The 17,578-nt window shown below is 38.2% G+C and overlaps 2 protein-coding genes and 1 long non-coding RNA gene across 3 annotated transcripts; 1 reads left to right on the top strand and 2 right to left on the bottom strand.

Moving 5' to 3' along the window:
* The first annotated feature begins 1,155 nt into the window (after window positions 1-1,155).
* Window positions 1,156-2,249, top strand: LOC147849325 (histidine-containing phosphotransfer protein 1-like). Its single transcript, XM_087337646.1, has 4 exons — window positions 1,156-1,164; window positions 1,325-1,422; window positions 1,516-1,588; window positions 1,837-2,249. Exons 1-4 carry the CDS (start codon window positions 1,156-1,158, stop codon window positions 1,885-1,887), a joined length of 231 nt encoding a protein of 76 aa, XP_087193772.1. The 3' UTR covers window positions 1,888-2,249.
* Window positions 2,250-8,635: 6,386 nt separating this feature from the next.
* On the bottom strand, window positions 8,636-10,638 carry LOC147849324 (pentatricopeptide repeat-containing protein At1g15510, chloroplastic-like). The gene has a single exon (XM_087337643.1). The coding sequence runs from the start codon at window positions 10,598-10,600 to the stop codon at window positions 8,648-8,650; it is 1,953 nt and encodes a 650-aa protein (XP_087193769.1). The 5' UTR covers window positions 10,601-10,638; the 3' UTR covers window positions 8,636-8,647.
* Window positions 10,639-16,414: 5,776 nt separating this feature from the next.
* On the bottom strand, window positions 16,415-17,348 carry LOC147849323 (uncharacterized). Its single transcript, XR_015531800.1, has 3 exons — window positions 17,238-17,348; window positions 17,072-17,144; window positions 16,415-16,823 (listed from the first exon to the last, which is right to left on the bottom strand). It is a non-coding gene; the product is annotated as an uncharacterized LOC147849323 (long non-coding RNA).
* Window positions 17,349-17,578: the final 230 nt, after the last annotated feature.

Here is a 17,578-nt window from a genome sequence, read left to right as displayed (position 1 = left end):
ACTAGTTGAAACAATGCTCGCACATACCCAAACACTTAACGGTTTCTTACGATGCAATGTATCATACACAAACCTATTACTATAGTTAAACCTAAACCGTTCATATAAGAAATAAAAAGCAGTAACTGTATCCAAATTCATCATAGGCTTTGGTTGTGCAATTTCTACCATTGATTCAGATCGATATTATATAAAAGAACAGAGTATCAAAACCAACCAGACGTTTCCACATCAGTAAGTTTCGGGTTTAATACTATTCCATTAAGATACGATAACCAAGCATTTATTGGAATTTAAATCTTGCCACAATGGCATTTTTCGAGTTGGCTTTCTAAATTCAAAATGAGAAAAGCAGCTAGGAAGGAGAGAACATGACATCATTCAGGAACACAAGTTGAAATGCAATGAACAAGATGATATAAATCCACGAGGGATCATAGAACTCTTCATATAAGAAATAAAAACATGCAACAAAAAACACATCTTTTACTAGTTGAAACAATGCTCGCACATACCCAAACACTTAACGGTTTCTTACGATGCAATGTATCATACTCAAATCTATTACTGTAGTTAAACCTAAACCGTTCATATAAGAAATAAAAAGCAGCAACTGTATCCAAATTCATCATAGGCTTTGGTTGTGCAATTTCTACCATTGATTCAGATGGATATTGTATGAAAGAACATAGTATCAAAACCAACCAGACCTTTCCACATCAGTAAGTTTTTGCTTTTATACTATTCCATTAAGATACGATAACCAAGCATTTATTGGAATTTAAATCTTGCCACAATGGCATTTTTCGAGTTGGCTTTCTAAATTCAAAATGAGAAAAGCAGCAAGGAAGGAGAGAACATGACATCATTCAAGAACACAAGCTCAAATGCAATGAACAAGATGATATAAATCCACGGGGGATCATGGAACTCTTCATATAAGAAATAAAAACATGCAACAAAAAACAAATCTTTTACTAGTTGAAACAATGCTCGCACATACCCAACCACTTGACCGTTTCTTACGATGCAATGTATCATACTCAAATCTATTACTGTAGTTAAACCTAAACCGTTCATATAAGAAATAAAAAGCAGTAACTGTATCCAAATTCATCATAGGCTTTGGTTGTGCAATTTCTACCATTGATTCAGATGGATATTGTATGAAAGAACAGAGTATCAAAACCAACTCGAAAAATGCCATTGTGGCAATATTTAAATTCCAATAAATGCTTGCTTATCGTATCTTAATGGAATAGTATTAAAGCGGAAACTTACTGATGTGGAAACGGGGCTTTTTTTGCAGGGTGTATAATATCAGGAAGTTGTTTTTGCTGCATTTTGCAGTGTAGGTGCTCTGCGAATTAAAGCTGTGTGCTTGGATTTTCGAGCCTATGCAGACGCAAGCAACAAAGAAGCGTAGATACACCAACACTCATTTATGTATAATTAGCTGCAATCTTTTCGAATTCTATAGTTATCATTTCTTTTTGTGCTCGAATGTGTCTACAGGTGTTTGCAGGCTCTACAGCCGATCAAACAAGAGTTTTATGCTGTTAGAGAGAAGCTCGATACTTTGATGCAGGTGAAGATATCTCCATGCACACTCCACTACTTTTTGGGGGGATTATTTTTGTATTTGTAACTACACTTATGATTTGTGTGTGCTCTTTACGATTTAAAAGGCCTAATTAATAATACCATTGTTGGAATTAACCCCATTAATCGATTTATTAATTAGTCCCATTGCGACAATCTGGAAACTTCCCATCTCTTTTCTACGTATTCCCTTCATCTGGAATTAATTCTGGTTTTCGATCTTCTTTTTCATAGCTTGAAAAGCAAATTATTGCTGCTGGGGGAGTTGTTCCGATGATAGAGTGAAGCCGATGGATTGGAGGCGTGTTGTGTGGATTAGAGAATGCTGCTTCTTTCTGTTGCATGAACCTGGAGATTTGGAATGAGAAGTTGCTTAGCATCTCAACTGAAGTTATGTGCTCTGTCGGAGGCCTGGACATACTACTCATTTTACGTACTATTGGCTCCATTCTCCGAGATTTAATATCTTTTAAGTTGTTAATACTTGTAGTGTTTACTATATAGTCAGTAGTGGCCGATGTTTTCACATGTGATTATAAGTTGAGTGATTCAAACTTTGATCTTTGATGTGGCAAGGCCTTTGTTTGCTTTAGAGCTTATGTATTCATGATAAATAATGTCATTTAATTCAATTGTCGTTGGAGATTGATCTTCTGTTTTAGTTGTGGCCTATGATGGTGTATGTATTGAGAACAAGGTAGCAAACAGAGCACAAAAATCTACCACATCTCTAAACCCTAAACACTAAACTCTTTGGTTGACACTCTTATGGTGACCCACATCTTACAAACAGGAATAATGCTACTCACTTCCAAGTAGACAGGTAATGCAAGGATTTCGTTAAACCGATTGCAACGTATGATATGGTGTGTATTAATTATAACCTATAATAAGCAAGGAGGGCTAGTAACAAACACACCGAGTCCGCTAAAACCAAACTAAAAGAAGAAGACACGGAGGTGAAAATGGTAAAGATGGCATAGAGAACACGCATGTATGTATGTATGTATGCCGTTAGATAGAATAGAATAGATAGCTGTTTAACATTTTTTTCCACATCAGTAAGTTTCGGGTTTGGAATTTAAATCTTGCCACAATGGCATTTTTCGAGTTGGCTTTCTAAATTCAAAATGAGAAATGCAGCAAGGAAGGAGAGAACATGAAATCATTCAGGAACACAAGGTCAAATGCAATGAACAAGATGATATAAATCCACGGGGGATCATAGAACTCTTCATATAAGAAATAAAAACAGGCAACAAAGAACACACCTTTTACTAGTTGAAACAATGCTCGCACATACCCAACCACTTAACGGTTTGTTACAATGTAATGTATCATACTCAAATCTATTACTGTAGTTAAACCTAAACCGTTCATATAAGAAATAAAAAGCAGTAACTGTATCCAAATTCATCATAGGCTTTGGTTGTGCAATTACTACCATTGATTCAGATGGATATTGTATGAAAGAATACAGTATCAAAACCAACCAGACCTTTCCACATCAGTAAGTTTCGGGTTTAATACTATTCCATTAAGATACGATAACCAAGCATTTATTGGAATTTAAATCTTGCCACAATGGCATTTTTCGAGTTAGCTTTCTAAATTCAAAATGAGAAAAGCAGCAAGGAAGGAGAGAACATGACATCATTCAGGAACACAAGCTCAAATGCAATGAACAAGATGATAAAAATCCACGGGGGATCATAGAACTCTTGATATAAGAAATAAAAACAGGCAACAAAAAACACATCTTCTACTAGTTGAAACAATGCTCGCACATACCCAACCACTTAACGGTTTCTTACGATGCAATGTATCATACACAAACCTATTACTATAGTTAAACCTAAACCTTTCATCTAAGAAATAAAAAGCAGTAACTGTATCCAAATTCATTATAGGCTTTGGTTGTGCAATTTCTACCATTGATTCAGATGGATATTGTATGAAAGAACACAATATCAAAACCAACCAGACGTTTCCACATCAGTAAGTTTCGGGTTTAATACTATTCCATTAAGATACGATAGCCAAGCATTTCTTGGAATTTAAATCTTGCCACAATGGCATTTTTCGAGTTGGCTTTCTAAATTCAAAATGAGAAAAACAGCAAGGAAGGAGAGAACATGACATCATTCAGGAAAACAAGCTCAAATGCAATGAACAAGATGATATAAATCCACGGGGGATCATAGAACTCTTCATATAAGAAATAAAAACATGCAACAAAAAACACTTCTTTTACTAGTGGAAACAATGCTCGCACATACCCAACCACTTAACCGTTTATTACGATACAATGTATCATACTCAAAGCTATTACTGTAGTTAAACCTAAACCGTTCATATAAGAAATAAAACGCAGCAACTGTATCCAAATTCATCATAGGCTTTGGTTTTGCAATTTCTACCATTGATTTAGATGGATATTGTATGAAAGAACACAGTATCAAAACCAACCAGACCTTTCCACATCAGTAAGTTTCGGGTTTAATACTATTCCATTAAGGTACGATAACCAAGCATTTATTGGAATTTAAATCTTGCCACAATGGCATTTTTCGAGTTGGCTTTCTAAATTCAAAATGAGAAAAGCAGCAGGGAAGGAGAGAACATGACATCATTCAGGAACACAAGCTCAAATGCAATGAACAAGATGATATAAATCCACGGGGGATCATAGAACTCTTCATATAAGAAATATAAACAGGCAACAAAAAACACATCTTTTACTAGTTGAAACAATGCTCGCACATACCCAAACACTTAACGGTTTCTTACGATGCAATGTATCATACACAAACTTATTACTGTATTTAAACCTAAACCCCTCATATAAGAAATAAAAAGCAGCAACTGTATCCAAATTCATCATAGGCTTTGGTTATGCAATTTCTACCATTGATTCATATGGATAATGTATGAAAGAACAGAGTATCAAAACCAACCAGACCTTTCCACATCAGTAAGTTTTCGCTTTCATACTATTCCATTAAGATACGATAACCAAGCATTTATTGGAATTTAAATCTTGCCACAATGGCATTTTTCGAGTTGGCTTTCTAAATTCAAAATGAGAAATGCAGCAAGGAAGGAGAGATCATGACATCATTCAGGTACACAAGCTCAAATGCAATGAACAAGATGATATAAATCCACGGGGGATCATAGAACTCTTCATATAAGAAATAAAAACACGCAACAAAAAACACATCTTTTACTAGTTGAAACAAATGCTCGCACATACCCAAACACTTAACGGTTTCTTACGATGCAATGTATCATACACAAACCTATTACTATAGTTAAACCTAAACCGTTCATATAAGAAATAAAAAGCAGTAACTGTATCCAAATTCATCATAGGCTTTGGTTGTGCAATTTCTACCATTGATTCAGATGGATATTGTTTGAAAGAACACAACATCAAAACCAACCAGACCTTTCCACATCAGTAAGTTTCGGGTTTAATACTATTCCATTAAGATACGATAACCAAGCATTTATTGGAATTTTATATCTTGCCACAATGACATTTTTCGAGTTGGCTTTCTAAATTCAAAATGAGAAAACCAGCAAGGAAGGAGAGAACATGACATCATTCAGGAACACAAGCTCAAATGCAATGAACAAGATGATATAAATCCACGGGGGATCATAGAACTCTTCATATAAGAAATAAAAACAGACAAAAAAAAACACATCTTTTACTAGTTGAAACAATGCTCGCACATACCCAAACACTTAACGGTTTTTTACGATGCAATGTATCATACACAAACCTATTACTGTAGTTAAACCTAAACCCTTCATATAAGAAATAAAAAGTAGTAACTATATCCAAATTCATCATAGGCTTTGGTTGTGCAATTTCTACCATTGATTCAGATCGATATTGTCGTGACTCTTGAGTAGGAAGCAGAGAGAGAGCGATGGCGATAGAGATAACGATAACGATAGAGATGGCGAGAGCGGTAGAGATAGCGATAGTGATAGAAAGAGAGTGAAAGAGGGAGAGAGTGCGAGAGAGAGAAAAGTATAAGTGAGAGATAAGAAATGGGAATGCGATTATATTATGAGAAAGAAGATTACAAGGAGTAGGCTATGGGCTAAAGACTGGTGTTGAACCGAATGAGTTGTGATGAGTGTATGGACTCTTATTTATAGGCCCTTATGGAGTATTCTAGAATGTTCTAGAATATTTTAGATATTTATGAATAATAATAATAATAAATATAATCATGAAATATTCAAGAACATTCTAGAATAATCTAGAATGTTCTAAATATCTCGTAATAACTAAACATATAATTATTATGATTACATCTCACATATGTTATTACAATGGTTAAAGTACAATATGTAAACCAAGAGGTTACGGGTTCGATTCCTGGTTCGCCAAGATGAATGTCATGATAAGCCAAGATGTATGTCTTCATGACATTATCCCCCCTTTTCGATGACGAGTTGCACGAGTCGGAAGAAAAGAGTTCAGACTTGGTTTATGAGGATATTGGTTGTGAAATGCAACAACCATGTCGGAGGCATTGGCAAGATGTTCGGCAGGCTCCCATGTTCGATCATTAGGTGTATAGCCTAACCAATCAACCAAGTAGTATAGTTTGTTGCGAATGATCTTGGAGTCGAGGATAGCGGCAACCTCATATTCAGAGCCATTGGAAACGTCAATTGGAGGTGGGGGAGGTGTAACACGACCCGGAATAGAGCTCGTTGTGTAAGGCTCCAAAAGTGAAACATGGAAGACCGGGTGAAGACGCATATGAGGAGGAAGATCAAGTCGAAATGTCACATCATTGATCTTACCACTTATGACATATGGGCCAAAACGTTGATAATCCAATTTGTAGCAAGGTCGGGTCGTTTTAATGCTACCTTGTAAGAGCCATACACGATCGCCTAGTTGAAATGTAGTCGATGAATCACGTCGATGACGGTCAGCAATCTTCTTTTGAGTGTTTTGGGCTTCACATAAATGATGCAAAAGCATATCCTGAACTTCTTGGAGTCGAGTGAGCCGATCTTCAGCAGCTGGGTTTTTTGGGAGTTCAGGATGTTCAAGCATCGTCCAACGAGGATGGTACCCAATGTTTGCAAAAAATGGGGAATATCCAGTAGAAGAATGCTCGGAGTTGTTATAAGCAAATTCTGCCAAAGGTAGTAAATCCACCCAATCATCTTGTTGATAGTTGACAAAACAACGTAGATATTGCTCGACTGTTTGGTTGGTGCGCTCACTCTGCCCATTAGTCTCTGGATGGTAGCCGGAAGAGAGTTTACAAGAAGTATGTAAGAGTCTGAACATGTGCCGCCAAAATTTCGAGATGAATTGGGGACCCCGATCACTGATAATATCATCCGGAAGACCATGATGGCGAAACACCTCCCGCATGAGTAAATCAGCTGTCTCTTGACTAGTAATGGTCTTTGTGCATGGAAGGAAATGTGCCATCTTCGTAAAACGATCAACAACCGTGAGAATCGAATCAAATCCCTTGGAAGGTGGAAGATCCGTAATAAAGTCCAAGGAAATAGATTTCCATGGGCTCTCCGGAATAGGCATTGGCTGTAATAAGCCATATGGATGATGTCGAGGCTTTTTTGATCGGCAGCATGTATCACAGCTACGAACATAATCCGTAACAAAATGGCGAAGCCGTGGCCACCAATATCGGCGAGAAATCAACTCAAAAGTCTTGTGGATGCCGAAGTGTCCCGCCATTGGTGTGTCATGACATTGTTGCATGACTTTGAGTCGAGAAGGACCGTCAGACACATACAAGAGAGTTTGTCGAAAAAGTAACCCATCATGCCAACTAAACTGGGTGTAGTCTAGACGAGGATTTTGAGTTTGGGAGCTAGATGCACGATTTGGGATAATATGGCTCAAAACCTCTTGGGCGAACGATTATTATGATTACATCTCACATATGTTATTACAATATGTTCTAAATATCTCGTAATAACTAAACATATAATTATTATGATTACATCTCACATATGTTATTACAATGGTTAAAGTACAATATGTAAACCAAGAGGTTACGGGTTCGATTCCTGGTTCGCCAAGATGAATGTCATGATAAGCCAAGATGTATGTCTTCATGACACCTATCACTCCTGGACGAAGCACATCCAGCGAAGATATCACTGGATCCGGGAAAGGATAGAAGACCAGGAGTTCGTGCTGACGAAGATCCACACGGACGAGAACGGGTCAGACATGCTGACCAAAGTGCTCACACCCGACAAGCTGGAAGCGTGCCGGAAGAGGGTCCGACTGGAAAGACATCCCATGCCGAAGTGAAGGGGGAGTTTGTTGGGATTACGGTCCCTCCGGATGGGATGGTCCGATGTCCGGGAATCGGGAATGAAGACCCGAATGAGGAGTACCCGGTATCGGAGCCGGATGATGAAGACCCGGTTCCGGAGCCGGATGATGAAGACCCGGTTCCGGATCCGGATGATGAAGACCCCGGCAACGGAGCCAGATGATGAAGACCCCGGCTACGGAGCCGGATGACGAATGTACCCAGAGAGAGATCCGGATGCGGGGACATATTTGTGAATATGTTTGCCAAGGGCCCTTGAGGCTATATTTGTAAATAACCCGAAAGTCATATGTGTATAAATATGACTTAGGGCAAACAGTTTTGTAGTTGCTGCTCACTTTTCAGTTTTCCACTTAGAGGGAGCGAAGTGAGAGCAGCCGAGAGAGAGAGAGAGAGAAAGGAAGAGGTCGACGCCTCTGTGTAATACCGCCGCCTGTGGCGAGGACAGCGAGCTCAAGGTCGTCGCCTTGCAGCTCGCCATTGTACATTCCTTGCGTATAGTGATAGTTGGAGCCTTGCGCTCCCGTGGTTTTTCCCGTCTAGGGTTTTCCACGCTAAACCCTGTGCATTCGAGTCTCTCTCTGTGTTTTCCGATTTACTGCTGCATTGACTCGTGTGTCCTCGGTTGTGACCGAGAGGTGAAGTTTTTGAACCTCAATTCCTAACAGGATTTGAACAAAATCAGTCTACCAAGCTTTATTTTCCATCCTCATAGATTCGACAATTGCCATATTGTCTTGCATACCAGCAGCTAAATAAAGCATACTCATTAAGTCATAAGCCACAGCACACTTTTCATCCAATCTTATGGAATGTTCAAAGGCCAATCTTCCCAGCATCAAATTTCCCCACTTTTGACAGGCACCCAATAAAGCTAACCATGCAGGAAGATAATCAAGGGAGGGCATCCTCCCAACCATTGACACCGCCTTGTCAAAATGTCCCCCTCGCCCAAAAAGATCTATCATACATGTATAATGCTGTATAGTAGGAGCAATGCAGTAGCCTGACGTCATGGCCTCAAAGTACATTTGGCCTTCATCCACTAAACCAGATGAACTGCATGCACTAAGGACAACAAGGAATGTAATCATGTTTGGCTCAATACCTTCTCCTATCATTTTGTTTAAGGAGTTGAAAACAGCATCATATCTTCCCATTTGGGAATATCCAGCAATTAATGCAGTCCAGGCAACAACACCCCGAATAGGAAGCTTGTGAAATACTTCTTCAGCTTTCACAATTGCTCCACATTTGGAGTACATGTCCACCAATGCATTGCCAAGCATAGTGTCTTTTCCCAGGAGTCCCTCCTTCACAAGCTCAGCATGTATTTCTTTACCTTTCTCCATTGCACCTAAGCTTCCACAAGTTTGCAATAAGCACGCAAAGGTCACCGTATTCGGATAGAGACCCTCAAGTTGCATTCTTTGGAAACAGTTTAATGTCTCCTCACCATGCCCATGCTTTCCATAGCCTGAAATTAGAGAAGTCCACGAGACTATGTCCCGCATCGATATCTCATCAAACACTTGTTGTGCCATTGCAAGCGCGCCACACTTGGCATACATATTCACTAATGCATTTCCGAGGACACTATCATGCACCAGCAGTCCTTCTTTGACAATATCAGCATGGATTTCTCTGCCCATCTCAGTAGCTCCCATGCTGCCACAGGCTTTCAGGATGCAAGTAAAGGTCATTGCATCAGGGGAGAGGCCTTTGCTTCGCATCTGTTCAAAGCATTTGAGAGCTTTGTCACCATATCCATGTTGGTCATATCCAGTGATCAATGAAGTAAAGCCAATTACATCCCATACATTGAGATTATCAAACACGTCTTGTGCCTTTGCAAGATCACCACATTTCGCATACATTTCCACCAATGCATTTCCCAGCATACTATCATTTTCGAGATATCCTTCCCTAAGAATCTCTTGATGGATGTTTTTACCCTTCTCCACTGCTCCAAGGTTGCCACAGGCTTTTAGGACGCAAGCAAATGTGATTGAATTGGGAGAAACCCCGTGACATCGCATTTTCTGGAAACACCTCAATGCTTCTTCGCAATGGCCATGCTGGCAATATCCTGAAATCAGCACATTCCAAGATACTATATTTCGGATTGGAAGCACATCAAACACTTGCTGTGCCTTTGCAAATGCACCACATTTCACATACATATCGACTAATGCAGTGCCAAGCACACTGTCATTTCCCAACATCCCATGTTTCACAATTTCTGCATGAATCTCGCTTCCCTTTTGAGCATCTTTAATGCTACTACAAGCTTTCAGAATGCAAACATAGGTGAGTGCATCAGGGGACAACCCCTTTTGTTGCATCTTCTCAAAGCAACAGAGAGCTTTTTCCCCATGTCCATATTGAGCATACCCTCCAATGAGGGCCGTCCATGAGACCACATTCTGAGTTGGGAGCTCATCAAAGACGAGTTGTGCTTTGGAAAGAGCACCACATTTAGCATACAAATCCACTAAGGCTGTTCCTATGTAAACGCTCTTCTTCAGCAATCCCCTCTTAAGGATATCCTCGTGCATTCTGTGACCTTTACATAGATCCTTCTCTCTGGTACAACATTTCAACAACATCAAAATACTTTGAACACTGTCCTTGCTCATTGATAATAATAAAAACGTACTTTATCTCAGTGTAGTAGTTGTGGCATTCTTAAGCTTCTATGCTATATACTTTTTGATACATGGAACGGCTCTACCTTCACAAAAACCAACATTGCCTTCCCTGTTCTATATCAATAGTTATGTGCAGGTGAATACACTGCCATCACTGAATGAGGAAATTAGATACTGGCGCATTAAAATTTCTAATGTTCCAATCTCTGTCTCTCTGTCTCTCTTTTATAAGACGAATCACAATAGAAACCTTCAGATATTGACCAATGAGAAATTCCGGTACTTGGCCTGACAAACAATGATGCGGGAAAGGAGATTAAGGATCCGGTAGGGGAACAATAAACAGGGTATACAGACATAAGCTGAGGTGCCCCGGCGGGCGGATCGCCCGAGCACTACCAGCAGCAGAGAGGTCGAGAAAGAGAAACAGGAATTAAGAGAAAAGAAGAGGATTCACCAGACGATATGATTGTGCAATCAATAGAGGTCTGGGGGGGCATCCCAGCGCTGTATGTAAGGTAAGGTATGGAATATGATGTATTAAGGAGGATGGGAGGGGCGGAGGTTGGAAAGGACGAGACAGGCAACCCCGAAAGCAAAGCCTGAGAAGAGGAGGAGAGGAGGCCACCTCCATATCCATGCTCCTCCTCGCCCACCACTCTCCCTCCCACCCTTCCATTATGACCTCTTCCATCCTCATCATTCATCATCGCTCATTCAAGCAAAGCATATGGAATATGGAATTGTGCAGGAGCTAGCTACATTATAGGACGTATGAGATAATTAGAGAGAGATTATGCTGTGTGTGTATCTATAATCTGTGCGCATGTAGGGTAACTGGTTTTCTGGTTGGACCCCATGGACCCAAATACATACATACATACATACATACATATACGACCATTATGATTATTAGTCATATGCTCGCTAAACTATATGGTGCGTAGTCTATCCATACAAGTGGGGTTGCTTCTTCTTCTTCTTTTCGGTTTCTCTATGAAGATCGACCTGAAACCAGAACAAGCGGCATGCCGAGATAGCTGTCGTGGAAAAAAATGTTAAACAGCTATCTATTCTATTCTATCTAACGGCATACATACATACATACATGCGTGTTCTCTATGCCATCTTTACCATTTTCACCTCCGTGTCTTCTTCTTTTAGTTTGGTTTTAGCGGACTCGGTGTGTTTGTTACTAGCCCTCCTTGCTTATTATATGTTATAATTAATACACACCATATCATACGTTGCAATCGGTTTAACGAAATCCTTGCATTACCTGTCTACTTGGAAGTGAGTAGCATTATTCCTGTTTGTAAGATGTGGGTCACCATAAGAGTGTCAACCAAAGAGTTTAGTGTTTAGGGTTTAGAGATGTGGTAGATTTTTGTGCTCTGTTTGCTACCTTGTTCTCAATACATACACCATCATAGGCCACAACTAAAACAGAAGATCAATCTCCAACGACAATTGAATTAAATGACATTATTTATCATGAATACATAAGCTCTAAAGCAAACAAAGGCCTTGCCACATCAAAGATCAAAGTTTGAATCACTCAACTTATAATCACATGTGAAAACATCGGCCACTACTGACTATATAGTAAACACTACAAGTATTAACAACTTAAAAGAAATTAAATCTCGGAGAATGGAGCCAATAGTACGTAAAATGAGTAGTATGTCCAGGCCTCCGACAGAGCACATAACTTCAGTTGAGATGCTAAGCAACTTCTCATTCCAAATCTCCAGGTTCATGCAACAGAAAGAAGCAGCATTCTCTAATCCAAACAACACGCCTCCAATCCATCGGCTTCACTCTATCATCGGAACAACTCCCCCAACAGCAATAATTTGCTTTTCAAGCTATGAAAAAGAAGATCGAAAACCAAAATTAATTCCAGATGAAGGGAATACGTAGAAAAGAGATGGGAAGTTTCCAGATTGTCGCAATGGGACTAATTAATAAATCGATTAATGGGGTTAATTCCAACAATGGTATTATTAATTAGGCCTTTTAAATCGTAAAGAGCACACACAAATCATAAGTGTAGTTACAAATACAAAAATAATCCCCAAAAAAAGTAGTGGAGTGTGCATGCAGATATCTTCACCTGCATCAAAGTATCGAGCTTCTCTCTAACAGCATAAAACTCTTGTTTGATCTGCTGTAGAGCCTGCAAACACCTGTAGACACATTCGAGCACAAAAAGAAATGATAACTATAGAATTCGAAAAGATTGCAGCTAATTATACATAAATGAGTGTTGGTGTATCTACGCTTCTTTGTTGCTTGCGTCTGCATAGGCTCGAAAATCCAAGCACACAGCTTTAATTCGCAGAGCACCTACACTGCAAAATGCAGCAAAAACAACTTCCTGATATTATACACCGTGCAAAAAATGCCCCGTTTCCACATCAGTAAGTTTCCGCTTTAATACTATTCCATTAAGATACGATAACCAAGCATTTATTGGAATTTAAATATTGCCACAATGGCATTTTTCGAGTTGGTTTTGATACTCTGTTCTTTCATACAATATCCATCTGAATCAATGGTAGAAATTGCACAACCAAAGCCTATGATGAATTTGGATACAGTTACTTCTTTTTATTTCTTATATGAACGGTTTAGGTTTAACTACAGTAATAGATTTGAGTATGATACATTGCATCGTAAGAAACCGTTAAGTGTTTGGGTATGTGCGAGCATTGTTTCAACTAGTAAAAGATTTGTTTTTTGTTGCATGTTTTTATTTCTTATATGAAGAGTTCTATGATCCCCCGTGGATTTATATCATCTTGTTCATTGCATTTGAGCTTGTGTTCTTGAATGATGTCATGTTCTCTCCTTCCTTGCTGCTTTTCTCATTTTAAATTTAGAAAGCCAACTCGAAAAATGCCATTGTGGCAAGATTTAAATTCCAATAAATGCTTGGTTATCGTATCTTAATGGAATAGTATAAAAGCAAAAACTTACTGATGTGGAAAGGTCTGGTTGGTTTTGATACTCTGTTCTTTCATACAATATCTATCTGAATCAATGGTAGAAATTGCACAACCAAAGCCTATGATGAATTTGGATACAGTTGCTGCTTTTTATTTCTTATATGAACGGTTTAGGTTTAACTACAGTAATAGATTTGAGTATGATACATTGCATCGTAAGAAACCGTTAAGTGTTTGGGTATGTGCGAGCATTGTTTCAACTAGTAAAAGATGTGTTTTTTGTTGCATGTTTTTATTTCTTATATGAAGAGTTCTATGATCCCTCGTGGATTTATATCATCTTGTTCATTGCATTTGAGCTTGTGTTCCTGAATGATGTCATGTTCTCTCCTTCCTAGCTGCTTTTCTCATTTTGAATTTAGAAAGCCAACTCGAAAAATGCCATTGTGGCAAGATTTAAATTCCAATAATTGCTTGGTTATCGTATCTTAATGGAATAGTATTAAACCCGAAACTTACTGATGTGGAAACGTCTGGTTGGTTTTGATACTCTGTTCTTTTATATAATATCGATCTGAATCAATGGTAGAAATTGCACAACCAAAGCCTATGATGAATTTGGATACAGTTACTGCTTTTTATTTCTTATATGAACGGTTTAGGTTTAACTATAGTAATAGGTTTGTGTATGATACATTGCATCGTAAGAAACCGTTAAGTGTTTGGGTATGTGCGAGCATTGTTTCAACTAGTAAAAGATGTGTTTTTTGTTGCATGTTTTTATTTCTTATATGAAGAGTTCTATGATCTCCCGTGGATTTATATCATCTTGTTCATTGCATTTGAGCTTGTGTACCTGAATGATGTCATGATCTCTCCTTCCTTGCTGCATTTCTCATTTTGAATTTAGAAAGCCAACTCGAAAAATGCCATTGTGGCAAGATTTAAATTCCAATAAATGCTTGGTTATCGTATCTTAATGGAATAGTATGAAAGTGAAAACTTACTGATGTGGAAAGGTCTGGTTGGTTTTGATACTCTGTTCTTTCATACAATATCCATATGAATCAATGGTAGAAATTGCATAACCAAAGCCTATGATAAATTTGGATACAGTTGCTGCTTTTTATTTCTTATATGAAGGGTTTAGGTTTAACTACAGTAATAAGTTTGTGTATGATACATTGCATCGTAAGAAACCGTTAAGTACTTTGGTATGTGCGAGCATTGTTTCAACTAGTAAAAGATGTGTTTTTTGTTGCCTGTTTATATTTCTTATATGAAGAGTTCTATGATCCCCCGTGGATTTATATCATCTTGTTCATTGCATTTGAGCTTGTGTTCCTGAATGATGTCATGTTCTCTCCTTCCCTGCTGCTTTTCTCATTTTGAATTTAGAAAGCCAACTCGAAAAATGCCATTGTGGCAAGATTAAAATTCCAATAAATGCTTGGTTATCGTATCTTAATGGAATAGTATTAAACCCGAAACTTACTGATGTGGAAAGGTCTGGTTGGTTTTGATACTGTGTTCTTTCATACAATATCCATCTGAATCAATGGTAGAAATTGCACAACCAAAGCCTATGATGAATTTGGATACAGTTGCTGCGTTTTATTTCTTATATGAACGGTTTAGGTTTAACTACAGTAATAGCTTTGAGTATGATACATTGTATCGTAATAAACGGTTAAGTGGTTGGGTATGTGCGAGCATTGTTTCAACTAGTAAAAGAAGTGTTTTTTGTTGCATGTTTTTATTTCTTATATGAAAAGTTCTATGATCCCCCGTGGATTTATATCATCTTGTTCATTGCATTTGAGCTTGTGTTCCTGAATGATGTCATGTTCTCTCCTTCCTTGCTGTTTTTCTCATTTTGAATTTAGAAAGCCAACTCGAAAAATGCCATTGTGGCAAGATTTAAATTCCAATAAATGCTTGGCTATCGTATCTTAATGGAATAGTATTAAACCCGAAACTTACTGATGTGGAAAGGTCTGGTTGGTTTTGATACTGTGTTCTTTCATACAATATCCATCTGAATCAATGGTAAAAATTGCACAACCAAAGCCTATGATGAATTTGGATACAGTTACTGCTTTTTATTTCTTATATGAACGGTTTAGGTTTAACTACAGTAATAGATTTGAGTATGATACATTGCATCGTAACAAACCGTTAAGTGGTTGGGTATGTGCGAGCATTGTTTCAACTAGTAAAAGGTGTGTTCTTTGTTGCCTGTTTTTATTTCTTATATGAAGAGTTCTATGATCCCCCGTGGATTTATATCATCTTGTTCATTGCATTTGACCTTGTGTTCCTGAATGATTTCATGTTCTCTCCTTCCTTGCTGCATTTCTCATTTTGAATTTAGAAAGCCAACTCGAAAAATGCCATTGTGGCAAGATTTAAATTCCAAACCCGAAACTTACTGATGTGGAAAAAAAATGTTAAACAGCTATCTATTCTATTCTATCTAACGGCATACATACATACATACATGCGTGTTCTCTATGCCATCTTTACCATTTTCACCTCCGTGTCTTCTTCTTTTAGTTTGGTTTTAGCGGACTCGGTGTGTTTGTTACTAGCCCTCCTTGCTTATTATATGTTATAATTAATACACACCATATCATACGTTGCAATCGGTTTAACGAAATCCTTGCATTACCTGTCTACTTGGAAGTGAGTAGCATTATTCCTGTTTGTAAGATGTGGGTCACCATAAGAGTGTCAACCAAAGAGTTTAGTGTTTAGGGTTTAGAGATGTGGTAGATTTTTGTGCTCTGTTTGCTACCTTGTTCTCAATACATACACCATCATAGGCCACAACTAAAATAGAAGATCAATCTCCAACGACAATTGAATTAAATGACATTATTTATCATGAATACATAAGCTCTAAAGCAAACAAAGGCCTTGCCACATCAAAGATCAAAGTTTGAATCACTCAACTTATAATCACATGTGAAAACATCGGCCACTACTGACTATATAGTAAACACTACAAGTATTAACAACCTAAAAGATATTAAATCTCGGAGAATGGAGCCAATAGTACGTAAAATGAGTAGTATGTCCAGGCCTCCGACAGAGCACATAACTTCAGTTGAGATGCTAAGCAACTTCTCATTCCAAATCTCCAGGTTCATGCAACAGAAAGAAGCAGCATTCTCTAATCCACACAACACGCCTCCAATCCATCGGCTTCACTCTATCATCGGAACAACTCCCCCAGCAGCAATAATTTGCTTTTCAAGCTATGAAAAAGAAGATCGAAAACCAGAATTAATTCCAGATGAAGGGAATACGTAGAAAAGAGATGGGAAGTTTCTAGATTGTCGCAATGGGACTAATTAATAAATCGATTAATGGGGTTAATTCCAACAATGGTATTATTAATTAGGCCTTTTAAATCGTAAAGAGCACACACAAATCATAAGTGTAGTTACAAATACAAAAATAATCCCCCCAAAAAGTAGTGGAGTGTGCATGGAGATATCTTCACCTGCATCAAAGTATCGAGCTTCTCTCTAACAGCATAAAACTCTTGTTTGATCTGCTGTAGAGCCTGCAAACACCTGTAGACACATTCGAGCACAAAAAGAAATGATAACTATAGAATTCGAAAAGATTGCAGCTAATTATACATAAATGAGTGTTGGTGTATCTACGCTTCTTTGTTGCTTGCGTCTGCATAGGCTCGAAAATCCAAGCACACAGCTTTAATTCGCAGAGCACCTACACTGCAAAATGCAGCAAAAACAACTTCCTGATATTATACACCGTGCAAAAAATGCCCCGTTTCCACATCAGTAAGTTTCCGCTTTAATACTATTCCATTAAGATACGATAACCAAGCATTTATTGGAATTTAAATATTGCCACAATGGCATTTTTCGAGTTGGTTTTGATACTGTGTTCTTTCATACAATATCCATCTGAATCAATGGTAGAAATTGCACAACCAAAGCCTATGATGAATTTGGATACAGTTACTTCTTTTTATTTCTTA

The sequence above is a fragment of the Azolla caroliniana genome, unplaced genomic scaffold (assembly GCF_043228905.1).
Source record: "Azolla caroliniana isolate FFs.n. ecotype wild unplaced genomic scaffold, voAzoCaro1.0.p SCAF_80, whole genome shotgun sequence".
Classification (NCBI taxonomy): domain Eukaryota; kingdom Viridiplantae; phylum Streptophyta; class Polypodiopsida; order Salviniales; family Salviniaceae; genus Azolla; species Azolla caroliniana.
Note: the sequence above shows the minus strand (reverse complement) of the source record. Positions and strands in the feature narration are given on the sequence as shown.

What these genes read in the sequence shown, in the direction of transcription:
- LOC147849325 (XM_087337646.1), top strand. An exon ending in GACGCAAGCAACAAAGAAGC is followed by an intron (nt 1,423 to 1,515) that starts GTAGATACACCA and finishes ATGTGTCTACAG; the next exon opens with GTGTTTGCAGGCTCTACAGC. An exon ending in AGCTCGATACTTTGATGCAG is followed by an intron (nt 1,589 to 1,836) that starts GTGAAGATATCT and finishes TCTTTTTCATAG; the next exon opens with CTTGAAAAGCAAATTATTGC.
- LOC147849324 (XM_087337643.1), bottom strand. Translation starts at nt 10,600, where the DNA reads ATGAGCAAGGACAGTGTTCAAAGTATTTTGATGTTGTTGAAATGTTGT.